At 36.2% G+C, this 18,922-nt stretch overlaps 1 protein-coding gene across 6 annotated transcripts in view; it reads right to left on the bottom strand.

Moving 5' to 3' along the window:
- The window catches only part of LOC150102804 (uncharacterized), a 271,397-nt gene that overhangs the window by 154,869 nt on the left and 97,606 nt on the right, over nucleotides 1–18,922 (bottom strand). For all 6 annotated transcript variants that reach the window (XM_090399129.1, XM_090399128.1, XM_090399130.1 and 3 more), the window contains 3 exons: nucleotides 12,530–12,641; nucleotides 8,554–8,599; nucleotides 3,518–3,817 (listed from right to left, as the gene is read on the bottom strand). In XM_090399129.1, coding sequence (XP_090255255.1) covers nucleotides 3,518–3,817; nucleotides 8,554–8,599; nucleotides 12,530–12,641 — 458 coding nt within the window. The remainder of the gene's footprint in view (nucleotides 1–3,517; nucleotides 3,818–8,553; nucleotides 8,600–12,529; nucleotides 12,642–18,922) is intronic.

Genomic DNA, 18,922 nt, shown 5'->3' with positions numbered 1-18,922 from the left:
AAATCAGTCTGTTACTTGTCAAGACTCCAACATTATCAGATCTTATATTTCTATCATCTAAGGCACTTTGTACCGTATCAATCCAACTATATCTTGGTCTTCCTCTGGGTCGTTTTCCTGCCAACCTGGCAGAGAAGTTCTTTCCTAATATCCTCATTTTTAATATGATATTGCCATTGATGCCATCTGTTCATGCCTCTAATCTTTCTCAAGACTCTCATGTCTGTAGTCTTTAGTCAAGTGTTTTACGTCTAACCCAGCTCTCAGATCCATAAGTTAAAACTGGTTTGAACCCTGTCTTGTATACAGCTAATTTAGTGTTCCGACTAATTTCTTTCTTATTCCATATGAATTTATTCAATTGACTTCCCACCATACCAGATTTGGTGATTCTGTTGTCTATTTCTATATTTAATTTACCATCTTCAGTAAAAATCGTGCCTAAGTAGCTGAAATGTTTCATTTGTTCCACAGGTTCTCCATTCACGACACAGTTGACGTTTTCAATGATTCTGCCTATTTTCATTGTCTTTGTCTTTTTATTGCTGACCTTCATACCATATCTATTACAACAGCTATTCAATTTAGTCAGAGAATCTTGCAGACTTGTAGCAGATTTATTTAGAAGTATAACATCATCCGCATAAAGCAAACAGCTGACATTAACATCTCCAATTTTGATATCAGGTTTAATACCACTTTCCTTCATAATGTGATCCATATAGATAATGAATAACAGAGGGGATAATGTACATCCTTGTCTCACACCAGATTTAACATTAAACCATCTTCCTGTACTTCCTTCAATTCTAACTGCTGACTTACAACTCAAATAAAGACTAAGTATTGCTTGATATAATGCCCCATTGACATCATATAACTGCAGCGTATTGAATAGCTTCTCTCTTGGCACCTTGTCATATGCCTTTTCCAAATAAACAAAACTTAAATACAGATCTTTGTTATATTCCCACGCTTTCTCGACTATTTGTCATAAAGTGAAGATCTGATCCTGACTGCCTCTATTTGGCCTGAATCCAGCTTGTTCTTCACCAAGCTTTTCTTCCACAATTCTTCTCAACCGTTTCTCAATTATACTTGCATAGATCTTGCCAGGAACACTTAGGGAAATACCTCTGTAATTCTCACATTCAGTTTTATTTCCCTTTTTATATATGGGTACTATGAGAGCTCTACTCCAATCATCGGGAATTCGTCCCTCTGTCCAGGCTTTCTGAACTATGCAGTGCTGCCACTGTAAGACTTTTATACCACCATAGTTCAGCATTTCTGGTCAAATATCATCTACTCCTGCTGCCTTTCCACATTTCAAGCCTTTGATGGCTTTTTCTACTTCAAGTATGGATATATATTCCTGACTGCATGCCTGGTCAGTGTTTTTTTATCACTGTGCTGTCATCACTGCTTGTTTCATTTAGCAGTTTTTCAAAGTAATTACTCCATACTTCAAGGATATCTTTTTCTCCTCTTTTCATGTCACCTTTATCATCTCTAATTCCTTTTACAGCACTCTTTCCTCCATTCCTAAGCTTCTTCAACAACCTCCAGAATATTTTGCCACCTTCTTGATATTTATTTTCTATATTCTTGCCAAAGTCCTCCCATGACTTTTGTTTAGCTAGTTTTACACACTGTTTAGCTTTCTTACATTTGTCTCTGTATTCTGTAAGAGTAAAAGCTGACTTATTTGCCAGGAAGTTTTGATATGCTTTCTTCTTTTCCTTCACTGCCTCTTTAACTTCCTGTGTCCACCAGGGAGTTTTGATTTTTTTATCCTTGCACACAACCTCACCACATGCCTCTCTGGCAGAATCAATCAATGTTTTCTTCAGAGTTTGCCACTGAATCTCCAAGGTTTGATTCCTGTTCTCCAGCTCTTTCATTTTCTTTTCAATAATCTTTCTGTATTTTAGTCTACAGTTCACATCTGAGAGCTGCTCAACTTTTATTCGCTTTAAAACTTTCTTGCATGTTATTCTTTTCAATATGAAATTCAATTTTATTCTGCTCAAGACTAAATAGTGATCACTTCCAATTTCAAATCCTCTGTACACACTGCTGTCCTGCACCAGGGAGAAAACATCACTATCAACAATAACATAGTCAACGAGACTTTTCTAATTCCTAGCCTCTTCTCCCCATGTGAATTTGTGCACATTTTTATGTTGAACATGGTGTTAGTAATAACCAGTCCATGTCCTGAGCAGAAATCCAACAGATATTTGCCATTATTATTAGCTTTGCTCTTTTCTCCAAATTTTCCCAAAATATTTTTGTATGTCTCACAATCATTTCCTACTCTGCTATTTAGATCCCTAACAAGGACCAACTTTTCCTTTTTCATTGTGTCAGTTGCTTTTTCTAAAGCATCAAAAAATTCCTCCACTTCTACCTTAGTAGAACCTTCTGTGGGACCATAGGCACAAATAAGTCTCATTGTCCAGTTCCCCATTCTCATATTTGCCCACATTACTCTACTTGAGACTGACTGCCATTCAAGACGATTAGCCTCATATTTTGTGTTGAATACTATGGCTACTCCTTCTTTTCCTTGATTGTTATTGCCTGAATATAACATTTTGTATTTATTGCTCAGAAAGATCTCACACGTTTTGGTCTTTTTTGTTTCAGTCACCACCATTATGTCGATCTGGTACTTATCTAATTCCTCAGCTAGCTCCATTTCTTTGCCATTCAGGCTTCTTATGTTGATAGTACCGATCTTTAACTCTGGTGATGTTGAGTTGGGGTTTGTTTTCAGATTTGCTCCAGTAGCAGACTTTTCGCTGTTCGCCCTGGTTCCCTGGCGAAAACAACGGGGGCCTTGTTTAACCTGGCGACGCCCCAGCCGGCATGAAATTTTGTCATGTCGTACCATCATTTTTTATTTTGGTTCAACCAATAAGAATACAATTTGGTCGGCTAAATCCCAAATTGCCAGCCCATCCTCGTTTGTTCAGTATCAAAGTAGATACCCAACAGGGTGTACCACGAGAAGGTGAGGATTGGACATTAGGTCAGAATCCCTGGTCGGTTCTCCGCATTCCTTTAAAGGCTATGTGGATGTCTCCTCTCAGTTATACAGCTTTGACCCTTAAGCACCCCAGAAGAAAATATTTATTTAAATAATAAAAACTTGAAAGATTACTCACCCATATCTGACTACAAAATATGTGGCTTTTAATATTTCTCATGGTTAAGAAATGTAATTTTGATTTGTCTATTAAAAAAAAAGCACAGTGGATACTAATCCAGATTGTTCTTCACAACATAAAAATACAAGATCAAAGTGCATACTTTTATAGGATGTATTATTTCTTTCTTTCTTCCTTTTTTTTTTTTTTTTTTTTTTTTTTAAATTTGATAATGAACCTCCAACAGTTTGCTGTCAGCTACTTTTGATCATTTTAAAATGTGGAAGCTGAAAAAAATTGGTTAAACTCATTTTATGTAATGAAATAAATGTTTAGAGAACTAAGAATTAAAGAAGTCTTACTTTGTCACTGCCACTAGCTGGAACTGGCTCATTTGTATCTGCCTTCTTTCTTCTCTCTCTTTTTCGTTTAAGTGGCATAGTTTTAGAATTAGTTCTTTCTTCCTCCTCCTCCTCCTCCTCTGCTGGTTGAGTAATTTGAGTGATGGTGACAGAATCCTCTTTTTCTTGACCTTTTGAGTTCTGTTCCTCTTTTGCTTCATTTTGTTCCTCATGCCGTTTTGCTGAAGGTTTTCGTATAACTTTGGGAGCAGCTTTTGATGAAGTTTCTTTATTTGATAATTTTGTGTAATTCTTTTTTTCCTGTACAAAAAAATAACAGAATTCAGGATAAAGAGATGCAACAATAATCACATATTAAAAACTTGATTCTTGATATTATTATAAATATACATTTTATATTGATATCTTAATTGGGAAGCTAAATCCACATATGATGATGATGATGATTTAACCATTCAGTCATGTCCAACTTTTGGTAACTTTTGGTAGGCAAGTATTTCTTGCAACAGTGTTCTGGTGATATTCTTGTTACAGGACAGTTCAGCATTCACCAACCCTCCCTATTTTATCTCGGCTTTGGACAGGCATATAGCTGGGCTGGAAGTATTCATAGATGTATCCATGTGTGCAAGCCTGATTTGCCTATTCTGAGGTACGAAAAACCAGAGTTTTCGGGTGAAAATAACCAACTGCCTCCGTACGAGACCGGCTAACTCACCTTTAATTGAAAGAGACCAGATAAAGGTTCCTGCTTAACATAAAATAAATGACAGTTAACTGCAACATTGATAACCGTATACAAGTGGTCCTTAAGAGAGAGAGAGAGAGGAACTTTCTTCTTCATGTACCTCAGTTGGAGATAAAATTACATTAATGAAGTGTGTGTGTGTGTGTGTGTGTGTGTGTGTGTGTGTGTGTGTGTGTGTGTAGCAGATACTTTTGCTTCTGGTTGAAAGAATAGTCTTAACGAGTGATAAGTCATTTATTGAATTTCATTGAAAGAAAATCAACATTGCACAACACAAAATAAGATAGTAGAAAGAAGGCAGATATGAATAAACCAATTCTAGCCAGAGGCAAAGTTGATGAACAAATTGAAATTCACTAGCCATACCATAGATAAACCTACCTATAGACTCTCACACCAATGTTCATGACCAGGGTTTGACAAATATGCCCACCCAGCTGCCTGTAGTGAGTAGATTTTGCTAGCTAATAGAATGAATAAATAGAATATGTTTGATTTAATAATAATAATTTCTCCAACCACAGAACAGCACGACTGATCATTTTGTGCAACTTCCATTGACTTATTGGGAAATGTCATTAAAATACTGGGTGATCTTAGGCGAGTAAATTTTTTGCATGGTGAGTAGGGTTTTGCATAATTTGTTGACTCCCATTCATGACAGAAGTACTTGTAAGCAGAGAAAAGAAAAAACAGGATTTTTCACAAAACATAGAAGTATTTTGTGAAAAACAGTTAAAAATACAGTGAAACAGTGAACTGTGTTTTCCAGTGAAAAAACACATTTAAACACATCTCACCAGTTTTGGTCTTTTTTATTTCAGTAACCCCTATTATGTCGATCTGGTACTTATCTAATTCCTCAGCTAGCTCCATTTCTTTGCCATTCAGGCTTCTTACATTGATAGTACCGATCTTTAACTCTGGTGATGTTGAGTTGGGGCTTATTTTCAGATTTGTATCTGAAATTTATGGATCTGAGAGCTGTGTCAGAAGTAAAACACTTGAACAAAGACTAGAGACCGCAGATATGAGAGTCCTGAGAAAGATTAGAGGCGTGAATAGATGGCATCAATGGCAATATCATATTAAAAACTAGGATATTAGGAAAGAACTTGACATTGTCAGTATCGAGGAATGTGTTAGCAGAGCTAATCTCAGGTGGTATGGTCACTTAAACTGAATGGGCGAGGTTAGCGAAACAAGTGTTCTCTGCCAGGAAAACGACCCAGAGGAAGACAAAGATATAGCTGGATTGATACGGTACAAAGTGCCTTGGACGATAGAAATACAAGATCTGATAATGTTGGAGTCTTGACTAGTAACAGACTGATTTGGAGGAAAATTGTAGATAGGAAGTTAGTAATGAAGTAAATTTTTCATGTAATACTATGATATCCTGTACACACCTTGAGGGTACATTGCAAGAATTTGATGATGATGAAGAGCATATAATGAGGAAAGCTCTAGATGGTTGGAAGGGTGGAATTTCAATGGGAGGGGGATAAACAATCTTAGATAAATGACAGTACTAACAGCCACCAGCATGGAAGAACTAAAATCACTCATAATGAGAGTTGAATGGGAGGGCATAAAATTCAACAGAGATAAGACCAAATATATGGTGATCAGAAAAGAAGAGAACTCTCAATGCAAAATTGATCTAGAAAAAGTTGAATAGTTTGTAATCTTGGAGTATTAACACAACTATACAACTACAGAAGATCTGAAAAAAAAAAAAAAAAAAGAACTAAATGCTAGCATTATTTCACAACTGAACATCAAAAAAACTTTAATACTTCAGCCACATATCTCGAAGGAAGAATGATAGCTGGAGAAGATGAGGATGCAAGGAAAGGTAGAAGGAAACAGAAAAAGAGGGCGTCCATGGTCAAGATGGCTGGATCCAATAACAAAAATATCAATTATTTCATTAGGGAAAGCTTCAGCTGCCACAACAGGAAGTAAAAGATGGAGGAAAATCTTTAACAAGATCATGAGTCCTCTGACATGGGGAGACCGAAGAAGAATATTTAAAAATAATTTATTAACTAAATTATTTTATTGTAATTATTTTGAATATCTATTAATGCAGATGGAGCTATTCAGCTGCAGCCGATAATGCATATAATATCATGTGCTTTCAATTGAATTGTTATTATTATTATTGTTTTTTTGTGTGTGCGTTTTCCTATAATTGTATTGACAATAGCTACGAAACTTAGCTATGAAAAACTATGAAAATTCAGGGAAATAAAACTGAATGTGAGAATCACAGAGGTATTTCCCTACTGAGTGTTCCTGGCAAGATCTATGCAAGTATACTTGAGAAACGGTTGAGAAGAAATGTGGAAGAAAAGCTTGGTGAAGAACAAGCTGGATTCAGGCCAAATAGAGGCTGTCAGGATCAGATCTTCACTTTACGACAAATAGTCGAGAAAGCATGGGAATATAACAAAGATCTGTATTTAAGTTTTGTCGATTTGGAAAAGGCATATGACAAGGTGCCAAGAGAGAAGCTATTCAATACGCTGTAGTTATATGGTGTCAATGGGGCATTATATCAAGCAATACTTAGTCTTTATTTGAGTTGTGAGTCAGCAGTTAGAATTGAAGGAAGTACAGGAAGATGGTTTAATGTTAAATCTGGTGTGAGACAAGGATGTACATTATCCCCTCTGTTATTCATTATCTATATGGATCACATTATGAAGGAATGTGGTATTAAACCTGATATCAAAATTGGAGATGTTAATGTCAGCTCTTTGCGGATGATGTTATACTTCTAAATAAATCCGCTACAAGTCTGCAGGATTCTCTGACTAAATTGAATAGCTGTTGTAATAGATATGGTATGAAGGTCAGCAATAAAAAGACAAAGACAATGAAAATAGGCAGAATCATTGAAAATGTCAACTGTGTTGTGAATGGAGAACCTGTGGAACAAGTAAAACATTTCAGCTACTTAGGCACAATTTTTACTGAAGATGGTAAACTAAATATAGAAATAGACAACAGAATCAGCAAAGCTGGTATCGTGGGAAGTCAATTGAATAAATTCATATGGAATAAGAAAGAAATTAGTCGGAACACTAAATTAGCTGTATACAAGACTCTGTTCAAACCGATTTTAACTTATGGATCTGAGAGCTGGGTCAGAAGTAAAACACTTGACCAAAGACTAGAGACCGCAGATATGAGAGTCCTGAGAAAGATTAGAGGCGTGAACAGATGGCATCAATGGCAATATCATATTAAAAATGAGGATATTAGGAAAGAACTTGACATTGTCAGCATCCAGGAATGCGTTAGCAGAGCTAATCTCAGATGGTATGGTCACTTAAATAGAATGGGAGAGGAAAGATTAGCAAAACAAGTGTTCTCTGCCAGGTTGGCAGGAAAACGACCCAGAGGAAGACCAAGATATAGGTGGATTGATACGGTACAAAGTGCCTTAGACGATAGAAATATAAGATCTGATAATGTTGGAGTCTTGATAAGTAACAGACTGATTTGGAGGAAAATTGTAGATAGGAAGTTAGTAATGATGTAATTTTTTTCATGTAGTACTGTCATATCCTGTACACCCCTTGAGGGTACATGGCGGGAATTTGATGATGATGATGATGATGAAACTTAGCCAAAAATCTTACACATAAAGACATTAAAATTAAACAAAAGTGATTCTAGTAATAATATTTTATAATGAAAGGAATGATGTGTTTAATCATGAACTGCAGTACAATTCTTGATTAACACCCCAACCAGCCATGACGTCTATAGACCCCCCCCCAGCTAAATCTGGATATGATTCTGTAACACCTGCTGAATAACATGGGAAAGAATTATAATTTGGTCTCACTATTTCATCCACCTCGTCTGGTAGAGAGGTTAAGCAAGTGACGGGATGTACAGGACTAGCAGAATTAATAAAAATTCCTACTGGATATTTCTTTAATTGTGAGCAGGAAACATAGAAATGTTATTATATAATTTGTAATTTGGTTATGCCTGGATCAGAAAAATCATAGCATCATATTCTGGTGTATAATAAAACTTAAAAAATAAAAAAAAAGGAAGAAAATCCCATATATTCTGACAGTTCAACATTATTATCAATTTCCTATCTATATTTTCCCCTGAATACCATCAGTTTTCACTAAAGCACAACTCCACAGCTAAAGGAAATTCTCTACAAAACTATTTCTTGCAGTCTTTTTTATAAGGGTTAGTGAAAGTGAACTTTAATTGTATAATAAATTATAATTCTTAAATCATACATATTTACCTTTCTTGATTGATCTTCTAAATTAGTCATTGATGGCTCTGAATCACTGTAAATAGTTAATTCTATATATAAATTAAACAAGAAGCAGGAGGAAAGTAAAAAATAAATAAATAAATAAATAAATAATTACAATATACTCATTATTATTAAGAGAGACCTCCAGAGAGTCAGGGACTCATCGAGGGAGGCGACTAATGCACCAGAAATCACACTTGTTCTTGAATTCATTCATACTGACTGAACACACAACATCCAATGACAATCCATTCCAATCACATATCACTCCGTGAGAAAAATCTAGCCCTTACCTTAAGAGGGTAACTCTTCTTAGCAGAATTCATTATCAGCTTGTTATCTCCTGTTTGCTAGTGTCTGCAACCTACAAATTCTCAATCTGTATTTATAATTAGTATTCCACAATCATGATATAATTTTTAACACTCTCCTTTGCACTCTCTCCACTGTATCAGAATCATAATGGAAACCAGGAGACCAGACCTTTGCACCATAGTCCAAGTGAGGTCTTATCAAAGCCTTCTAAGCGAGGCAAAATAACATTCTCATCTTTACATGTCAAAGTTCGTTTCAGCATTGCTATTATCTTTTGAGTTCTATTTGCAATCTTTGCCATATGGATCCTGAACTTCAACTTCCTATCTACTAACACTCCAAGATCCTTAGCCTGATCAGTTTTTTCTTCTAGAATAATCCTACCAATTTAATACGAAATTTGATATCTAATCACGCCAAAGTGCGTGACTTTGCATTTACTGACATTCATTTTCCCATGCTCACAATTCCAGCTTATTCAAATCATTCAGATATGCAGCCACATTCCTGATTACTCTACCTATCTTTGCATCATCAACAAATAGTTATATGTCACCTGTCAAATCCTTCCCAATGTCATTAATGTACAGACTTAGTAACAGTGGACCAAGGACTGATCCTCATGGTATGCCACTAGTTATTTATTATTTTTATTATTATTAATCTTTGTACTGGTTATGGGCAGTACTACCCTTACATCATGTCCAGACATCTCGTCCAGACTTGATATAGGCCTAAGCATTTACAAGTGTTTTGCCCTATGCTTGTTCTAGTTATTGTAGTCATTCTCTGGTGGCAATGCCATGCCACCAGTGTGCCCTGTAGGGCCCTCAAGGAAAGAACTTTTATATCCTTCTGCGTAAGCCCAAGCTGTTTTAAGCCCTTATAACTATCTGCGCTCCATATGCCATGTAAAGAGAAGGTGGTGCTGGTAAAACTCGGAGTAGCCCCATGCATCTCCCGTAACTTACTAACTAGATCTTGGTTATTTTTATAATAGTTTACTTTATTATTATGGCTATAGGCTAGTGGGTGCCCTGTTCCCACCACCTGGGCATCAACTACCCAAATGTCAGCATCTCTTTTAATCACTAAGTCTGGCTTATGCAAACCCACAGAGGTCCTATAATGTGGTTTCCCAACCTTTGTTCTTAAAGCGGTTGTTCAGAATCGAGACCACAGCATCATGACTTCACACACAGACCCCATGGGTGCGGAAGCAACACTAGGCTATATGAGACAATGTCTCACTGTAGTGGCAGCCAGCTCTATATTTTGAGTCATCACTATCCCATCGAGCTGTGCAGGCTCAAGTAGGCAGAGTATTGATACTTGTCATTATTTCTGATAAGCCCTGGTTTCCTGATGAAAATAGCTGAGGGCCTTGTTTAAAGACAAGACCCCCCCCCCCCCCCAATCGCAAGTGAAATCTCATCATGTTGTACCATTATATGCATTTGTAGTTTAAGCCAGCACACAGTGCAATCTGGTCGGCTAAGTATCAAATTGCCAGCCCATACCTACACATCTAGTAGGTACCTACTAATGGGGAGCAATATATGAAGGCAAGGAATGGACATGAGATCAGAAGCCCAAGTCAGTTCTCAACATTCCTGAATGTCAGCTGAGGCAATGTGGAGGTCCCATCCTAGTTATTTGGCACTGACCTTTAAGTAACACCACAAGAACAAATATAAAAATGAAAATATCCCAATCTTAGATATTCGAGATTCTCTTAAAACTGTGAATATAATATTTTTGTATGTCACTTTTACTTTTTAAACTCTTGCTTCTCCAGTAATATTTATATCTTAAATTATCAAGCCAATTTAATTTTCATTTCAATCAGACCATTTTTAAGAGTGTAAATGAGAAAATGTGCAAAAAAAAATATGTACTGCAATAGGTACTCTAGCTATATGGAATTTAATGTTAGCATTTAAGATTTATACAAAAAAAAAAAAAAAAAAAAAAAAAAAATCAGCTGACGCCTTTTTATTCCCTTCTACGGGAGTAGGCGAGGCCATTTAGCCCTATCTAACTTTTGGAGACTGAGTGGGCAGTTCAATCTCCACTGGTACCCAATCAGAGACAGATGGCCCAAGGCTATCACTAATTAAGCGGTACGCAGTGAAGAGAGGCGGCTCAAATGTGCCGCCATCTCGTGGTCCCTAACCCTAACACAATATATTTTAATGTCTGAAATAATGTGGGTTCTACGGTCGATTTTCTTGAGTTTACAGGACGAAAAACCCGAGTTTCCGGGAGGAAAAACCTGCTTGCCCGTGCCAGAGATCGACTAACTCGGGAACCGGTCGAAAAAAGGCTTAGAAAAATTTCCTCTAGTCGCCGACTAGACTCGAAACCAAGCCTTCCTTCGTGCGGCCAAGCGTAGTGGTGTGCAAACGCCACATCCACTGAGCTACACAGGCTCATAAGATTTATACTGGAATATAAATTGATACATGTGGAATATGTCCACATCCTTCATTTTTTCAACTGAATCATTTTATTAACGAAATGGTCTGAACTGTTAGTGATAACCGATATTGGTTGGATGTAATTCAATTAAATCTGAATAGCTACTGAATTTATCCTGTCATTTCAATCAAATCATTTGCAGTGGCAAAACTCTAAAATTATGTATACAGTACAGAACATTAGAAGCAATGCTGTGAACTTGGTTCATGACAAAAGATGTCGCACTCAAAACTGAAGTTTTACTTTTTAATATTTAGCCTTGTGTAAGTTTAAAAATAAATAAAACAGTATGCATAACTGTTTATTTTATGGTTACTTGCCAGCCTGGTTGGTAGAGTGTTTAGCATAATTTGCTCTCCAACCAACAGGCTGCATGTTTTGAACCCCTTTAGGTGGGTGATAAATTGAAACTGCCTCACTCACCTAATGCCTGAAATGTCTTCAAAAAGTTCCACATTTGATCTATAGCCTAACACAGGGTTCCCTTACCTGTATTAGGCTCAAGGGCTTGTCAGACGCAAGTAACTTGCCTTTAATGATAAACCAATTTTATCACTAAAGCCAAGCTCTGATAAGGTAGTTAATCCTATCTGCATAGTGCATTGTGGCTGTCAATTGTGTGTTCTTCTGCCTAATTTTTCTGTTTTGCACGATGAAAAACCTGAGTTTCCAAAAGGGAAAAACCAGCCTTCTCCACATGAGATTGGCTAATTCACCTTCAGTTGAAAATCTCTGATAATAGTTCTTTGCATCAAAAAAATAAATAAAAATACAAATATATAAAATTATTAAAAGAAAAATCCTTAGCCCATTCAGATTACAAATGTATTATAGATTTATAGCCTTTCGTGAGGTGAAGCCACATAAATAATAAAAAGTATATAAATTAATAAACTACATGTAGTATAACAATGGAAGCAGAAAGTCCACTGTTTGAATTAGACATAAAAACTGCTTCATGTATATGTGTGTGGAATGTATACACAGTGGCACTCAAATACAAGTGGAGTTTCAGATAACAGAGTAAATGAGATCGATTCATGATTGCATGCTTCCTAGCAACCATTAGGTACTAAATGTCAACAGAAACAAGCCTTTACATGAAAACAGCAAGGTCAAAACCATTTTTTTATTGCATTTTTGTATTCAATTTTATTAAACTTACCTCTCACTACTGCTATTTGCACTACTACTTGTATCTTTAATTGCTGCTGCTTCTTGAATAGGTGTACTATTACTATTTGGTATTTTCTTTGGTGATGGTGGTGTTTTGATATCTGTTATGAAGACAAAGGAAATGCTATATTGTAATGAATGCATTACAACTCAAAGTGAAAGTAATACAAATAAATATGATAATATATTTCAATATGTATATATTCCTAAACAGAATGTCAAGAGCATTTTGTCATTTTTCAATAACGCATGCATCATTCTCTATAAACTTCTGCCATCACAAAGTGAGATGCTGTATGTCAATACCATAAATCTTTACTCCTACATCAGAACTATCTTCGCAATCAGCTTGTCATCCACAAAATGGCTTCCTTATGAGTACAATCTTTAGAGGACCAAATGGGTGGTAGTGAAAGGATGTGAGAACTAGACTATGAGCAGAGTGGGGAAGATCACAAAAGCCAAATGTTGCAATTGCAGTATTTAGATGGAGTTTCGCCACTATTAAAGTGTCTGACATAGCATCTGTGCTCACTTCAACAGCTTCATCTCCATATGTATTTTTTGCAGAGGTTTGATTTCAATCAGATACACATTTTCCACTGTCTTCCCCATATGTGAAACTATACAGGCACCATTATTTGTGTGCTGTGGTTATGTGTCCTAAAAATTAGAGGTATAACTTTCATACCAGCCTAATATATAACAAACACATAAAATAAAATAAAAATACACACACTTAAGGATCAAAACTGTATAACTGAGAGTAGACCTCCACATAGCCTTTAAAAGAATGTGGAGAACCAACCAGGGCTTCTGACCTAATGTCCAATCCTCACCTTCTTGTGGTGCACCCTGATGGGTATCTACCTGGATACTGAACAAACGAGGATGGACTGGCAATCTGGGATTCAGCTGACCAAATTGTATTCTTATTGGTTAAACCAAAATAAAAATGATGGTACAGCATTGACAAAATTTCATGCTGGCTGGGGCATCACCTGGTTAAACAAGGCCCCCGTTGTTTTCGTCAGGGAACCAGGGCGAACAGCGAAAAGTCAGCTACTGGAACAAATCTGAAACCACACTCCAACTCAACATCACCAGAGTTACAGATCGGTACTATCAACATAAGAAGCCTGAATAGCAAAGAAATGGAGATAGCTGAGGAATTAGATAAGTACCAGATCAACATAACTGGGGTGACTGAAAAAAAAAAAAAACTGGCGAGATCTTTTTGAGCAATAAATACAAAATGTTATATTCAGGCAATGACAATCGAGGAAAAGAAGGAGTAGCCATAGTATTCAACACAAAATACGAGGCTAATCTTGAATGGCAGGCAATCTCAAGCAGCGTAATGTGGGCAAATATCAGAATGGAGAATTGGACAATGAGACTTATTTGTGCTTATGAAGGTTCCACTATGGTAAAAGTGGAGGAATTTTTTTTGAGGCTTTAGAAAAAGCAACTGACACAATGAAAAAGGAAAAGTTGGTCCTTGTTAGGGATCTAAATAGCAGAGTAGGAAGTGATTGTCAGACATACAAAAATACTTTGGGAAAATTTGGAGAAAAGAGCAAAGCTAATAATAATGGCAAATATCTGTTGGATTTCTGCTCAGGACATGGACTGGTTATTACTAACACCATGTTCCAACATAAAAATGTGCACAAATTCACATGGAGAGAAGAGGCAAGGAATAAGAAAAATCTCATTGACTATGTTATTGTTGATAGTGATGTTTACTCCACGGTGCAGGACACCAGAGTGTACAGAGGATTTGAAATTGGATGTGATCACTATTTAGTCTTCAGCAGGATAAAATTGAATTTCATATTGAAAAGAATGACATGTAAGAAAGTTTTAAAGTGAATAAAAGTCGAGCAGCTCTCAGATGTGAACTGTAGACTAAAATACACAAAGATTATTGAAGAAAAAACGGAAGAGTTTAAGAACAAGAACCAAACCTTGGAAATTCAGTGGCAAACCTTGAAGAAAACCCTGATTGATTCAGCTAGAGAGGCATGTGATGAAGTTGTCTGCAAGGATAGAAAAATTAGAACTCCATGGTGGACACAGGAAGTTAAAGAGGCAGTGAAAGAAAAGAGGAAAGCATATCAAAAGTTCCTGGCAATAAATCAGGTTTTGCTCTTAGAGAATACAGAGACAAATGTAAGAAAGCAAAACACTGTGTAAAACTAGCTAAACAAAGTCATGAGAGGACTTTGGCAGAAACATAGAAAATAAATATCAAGAATGTGGCAAAATATTCTAAAGGTTGTTGAAAAAGCTTAGGAATGGAGAGGAAAGGATGCTGTAAAAGGAGTTAGAGATGTAAAAGGAGTTAGAGAACGTGAGAAAAAGATATCCTTGAAGTACGGAGTAATTACTTTGAAAAACTGCTAAATGAAACAAGCAGTGATAACAGCACAGTGATAAAAAACACTGACCAGGCATGCAGTCAGGAATACATATCCATACTTGAAGTAGAAAAAGTCATCAAAGGCTTGAAATGTGGAAAGGCAGGAAGAGTAGATGATGATATTCGACCAGAAATGCTGAAGTATGGTGGTATAAAAGTCTTACAGTGGCTGCACTGCATGGTTCAGAATGCCTTGGACAGAGGGACAAATTCCTGATGATTGGAGTATATCTCTCATAGTACCCATATATAAAAAGGGAAATAAAACTGAATGTGAGAATTACAGAAGTATTTCCCTACTGATGTTCCTGGTAAGATATATGCAAGTATACTTAAGAAACGGTTGAGAAGAATTGAGGAAGAAATGCTTGGTGAAGAACAAGCTGGATTCAGGTCAAATAGAGGCTGTCAGGATCAGATCTTCACTTTACAACAAATAGTGGAGAAATCACGGGAATATAACAAAGATCTGTATTTAAGTTTTGTCGATTTGGAAAAGACACATGACAAGAGAAGCTATTTAATATGCCACAGTTATATGGTGTCAATGAGGCATTATATCAAGCAATACTTAGTCTTTATTTGAGTTGTAAGTCAGCAGTTAGAATTGAAGGAAGTACAGGAAGATGGTTTAATGTGAAATCTGGTGTGAGACAAGGATGTACATTATCCCCTCTGTTATTCATTATCTATATGAATCACATTATGAAGGAAAGTGGTATTAAACATGATATCAAAATTGGAGATGTTAATGTCAGCTCTTTGCTTTATGTGGACAATGTTATACTTCTAAATAAATCCGCTACAAGTCTGCAAGATTCACTGACTAAATTGAATAGCTGTTGTAATAGATATGGTATGAAGGTAGGCAATAAAAAGACAAAGACAATGAAAATAGGCAGAATCATTGAAAACGTCAACTGTGTTGTGAACAGGGAACTTGTGGAACAAGTAAAACATTTCAGCTACTTAGGCACGATTTTTAGTGAAGATGGTAAATTAAATATAGAAATAGACAACAGAATCAACAAAGCTGGTATGGTAAGAAGTCAATTGAATAAATTCATATGGAATAAGAGAGAAATTAGTCGGAACACTAAATTAGCTGTATACAAGACAGTGTTCGAAGCAGTTTTAACTTATGGATCTGAGAGCTGGGTCAGAAGTAAAACACTTGACCAAAGACTACAGACATGAGAGTCTTGAGAAAGATTAGAGTCATGAACAGATGGCATCAATGGCAATATCATATTAAAAACAAGGATATTAGGAAAGAACTTGATATTGTCAGCATCCAGGAATGCGTTAGCAGAGCTAATCTCAGGTGGTATGGTCACTTAAACAGAATGGGCGAGGAAAGATTAGCAAAACAAATGTTCTCTGCCAGGAAAATGACCCAGAGGAAAACCAAGTTATAGGTGGATTGATACGGTACTAAGTGCCTTAGACGACAGAAATATAAGATCTGATAATGTTGGAGTCTTGACAAGTAACAGACTGATTTGGAGAAAAATCGTAGATAGGAATTTAGTAATGATGTAAATTTTTCGTGTAGTACTATCATTTCCTGTACATCCCTTGAGGGTACATAGCAGGAATTTGATGATGATGACATGCAGTAATTCCCCAACTTACGTAGATGTGTAGATAAAAGTCTGCAGTAATTTGACTTAGACTAGAACATTTGGTTTCAAGTGCCACTTTGAATATAACAAATGACTTTCTCAGAAAGCCGATGTGCAACTCACAGTCATTGTCAATCTGTCTTTACCTTGAGTGCAAGATGTGTCTTGTTAGTGAATCTATGTAGTACTTATTGAAAACAAAATATAAACCCTGACTATGTCTGATAAACATTAATGCAATGAGAACAAATACATATATTAACAGTTATAAGAAGAGGTGCATTATAATTACCTTTTTCACCTATATTTCTTACAATTTCTATCTGTATACCATCTATGCCAGGGGATTTTCCTTCTTTCACCTTTTGAAATGCTAGATTCAATTCCTCCCTCATGATGTATAACCTCTCCCACTATACTCTTTCATTCGATCTTCTCCTCTTTATACAGTTTACCTACATATTCCTCCCATCTCTGTAATATCTTCACTTTTTCTATCAAAATTTCACCTCTTTCATTCTTGACTGCTCCAATCTTTTGTATCTTTCTCCTTCCTGTCATCACATTAATGTTCTTATATTTCCTTTATGTAATTTCTTTCTGCCTTTGCTGTTGTGTCTTTACTCATTTCATCTAACCACTCTTCCTTTTTCCTTCTTATCTCTCTCTCTCTCATTTTAACTTCCTATTCAAGTCTTTATACTGCTTTTTTTCCTCCTGTTTTATTATTAACTAGCTTTCTTCTTTTTGTTATTTTTCTCAAAATACTTTCCATTATCCATGTTTTTTCTTTTCTCTTCTTTTTTTAACTAAATGTAATTCTGTAGCAGTAATTATGCTTTCCTTTAAAATCTCCCATTTTTCACTTACATTATCACTTACTTGTATATTTCTCTCCTTCATTTCTTCCTCTACTTTCTTTGTGAATTTATTCGCTGTGTTTGGTATTTTCAGCTGCTCTATATTCCACAATTTATTTTGTTTCTTTGCAATTACTTTTTTTAATTTAATTTTCATCTTGATAATAATATGATCTGCATTACAGTCTGCTCCTGAACATAATATTGCAAAAGATAAAAAAGATTAAAAATAAAAATCTATAAGAAAAATCAAAAACTCAGGGGGGGGGATAAAGTATGACTTATAGAAATAAATAAACAATCAGGAAAAATGTGAAAGATAGAAAGAAAATGATAAAAGAAACAACAGACAACAAAAATATGGAAGTACTTCAAAACAATATAGAAATATATAAGATATGAGATCAAAATGGACAAGGTATCAAAGATAAAGAAGACATGGGCTATACAGTATTTTCTGTACTATATATTGCCATAAGCACCTGTTGTGTGAAAGACTGATGAAGGGATTACCAATAAATATGAGATAGGTTCCAAAGTTTCTGTCCTGACATACAAAATTCATGCCAAAATGCCATGCGTGATAGATAGCACCATCTATGCGAAGGTTAGTGTACCACTTTCAACTCTACCTGCGTCATTCAGTTGAAGGCACTCATTTGACTATTTGACTAACATGAGGCATGCTAAGTGGCTATAATGCTAAAAATTGAATGAGGGATGAGCTAAACAGCAAGGGCACCTAGGAAGGGAAAGCATTGAAGATGTTCCTTGTGATTGTTGGCCTGTTGAAATGACAGCTGAGGAAAATGTCTCTCTTGTTAAGGAGGAGTTGTTCAATGACAGCCAGCTGAAGCTCAAACAAATCTCAGCAAGGATGGGATTTTCTACAACAGCCATCTTTCACATCATTCATGAGAAGCTTCACATGACAAAGGTCAGTGCAAGGGGTGCCCTGACTCTTTTCAATTCAGAAAGGGCACCGTGACCTGTTTCCACAAGTTTTCAGAGCTTTGCCAAGAGAATCAGAGAGAAGTGCTGGAATCCATAGCCACCAGAATGAAACCATGCTCCTTTATTATGATCCTCTTTCCAAAAGGGAATCCATGGAGGGGTGCAAACCAGGTGAAGCACCACCGAGAAAAGCCAAGGTCACTCAGTCCACCAAGAAGATCATTGCAACAATCTTTTGGGATTGCCAGGGGAATTCTCTTGATTGACTTCAAGGGAAGGAATACCTGTGAATGCAGAATATTATACTTCCCTCCTGCACAAACTGCGAGACACCATAAAGAAGAAGAGACGAGGAATGCTGAGTCACAGTGTTCGCCTGTTTCACGACAATGCTCCAGTCCAAACAGCTATTGTTGACTAACATGAGGCATGCTAAGTGGCTATAATGCTAAAAATTTGCAGTAAAGGCTGCAGTAAAGGACTGTGGCTTTCAGGAGACTGAACATCCACTCTACAGC

Source organism: Typopeltis vanoorti, chromosome 10 (genome assembly GCF_054136105.1).
Source record: "Typopeltis vanoorti isolate ZY-2024b chromosome 10, IOZ_Tvanoo_1.0, whole genome shotgun sequence".
Lineage (NCBI taxonomy): Eukaryota > Metazoa > Arthropoda > Arachnida > Uropygi > Thelyphonidae > Typopeltis > Typopeltis vanoorti.
Note: the sequence above shows the minus strand (reverse complement) of the source record. Positions and strands in the feature narration are given on the sequence as shown.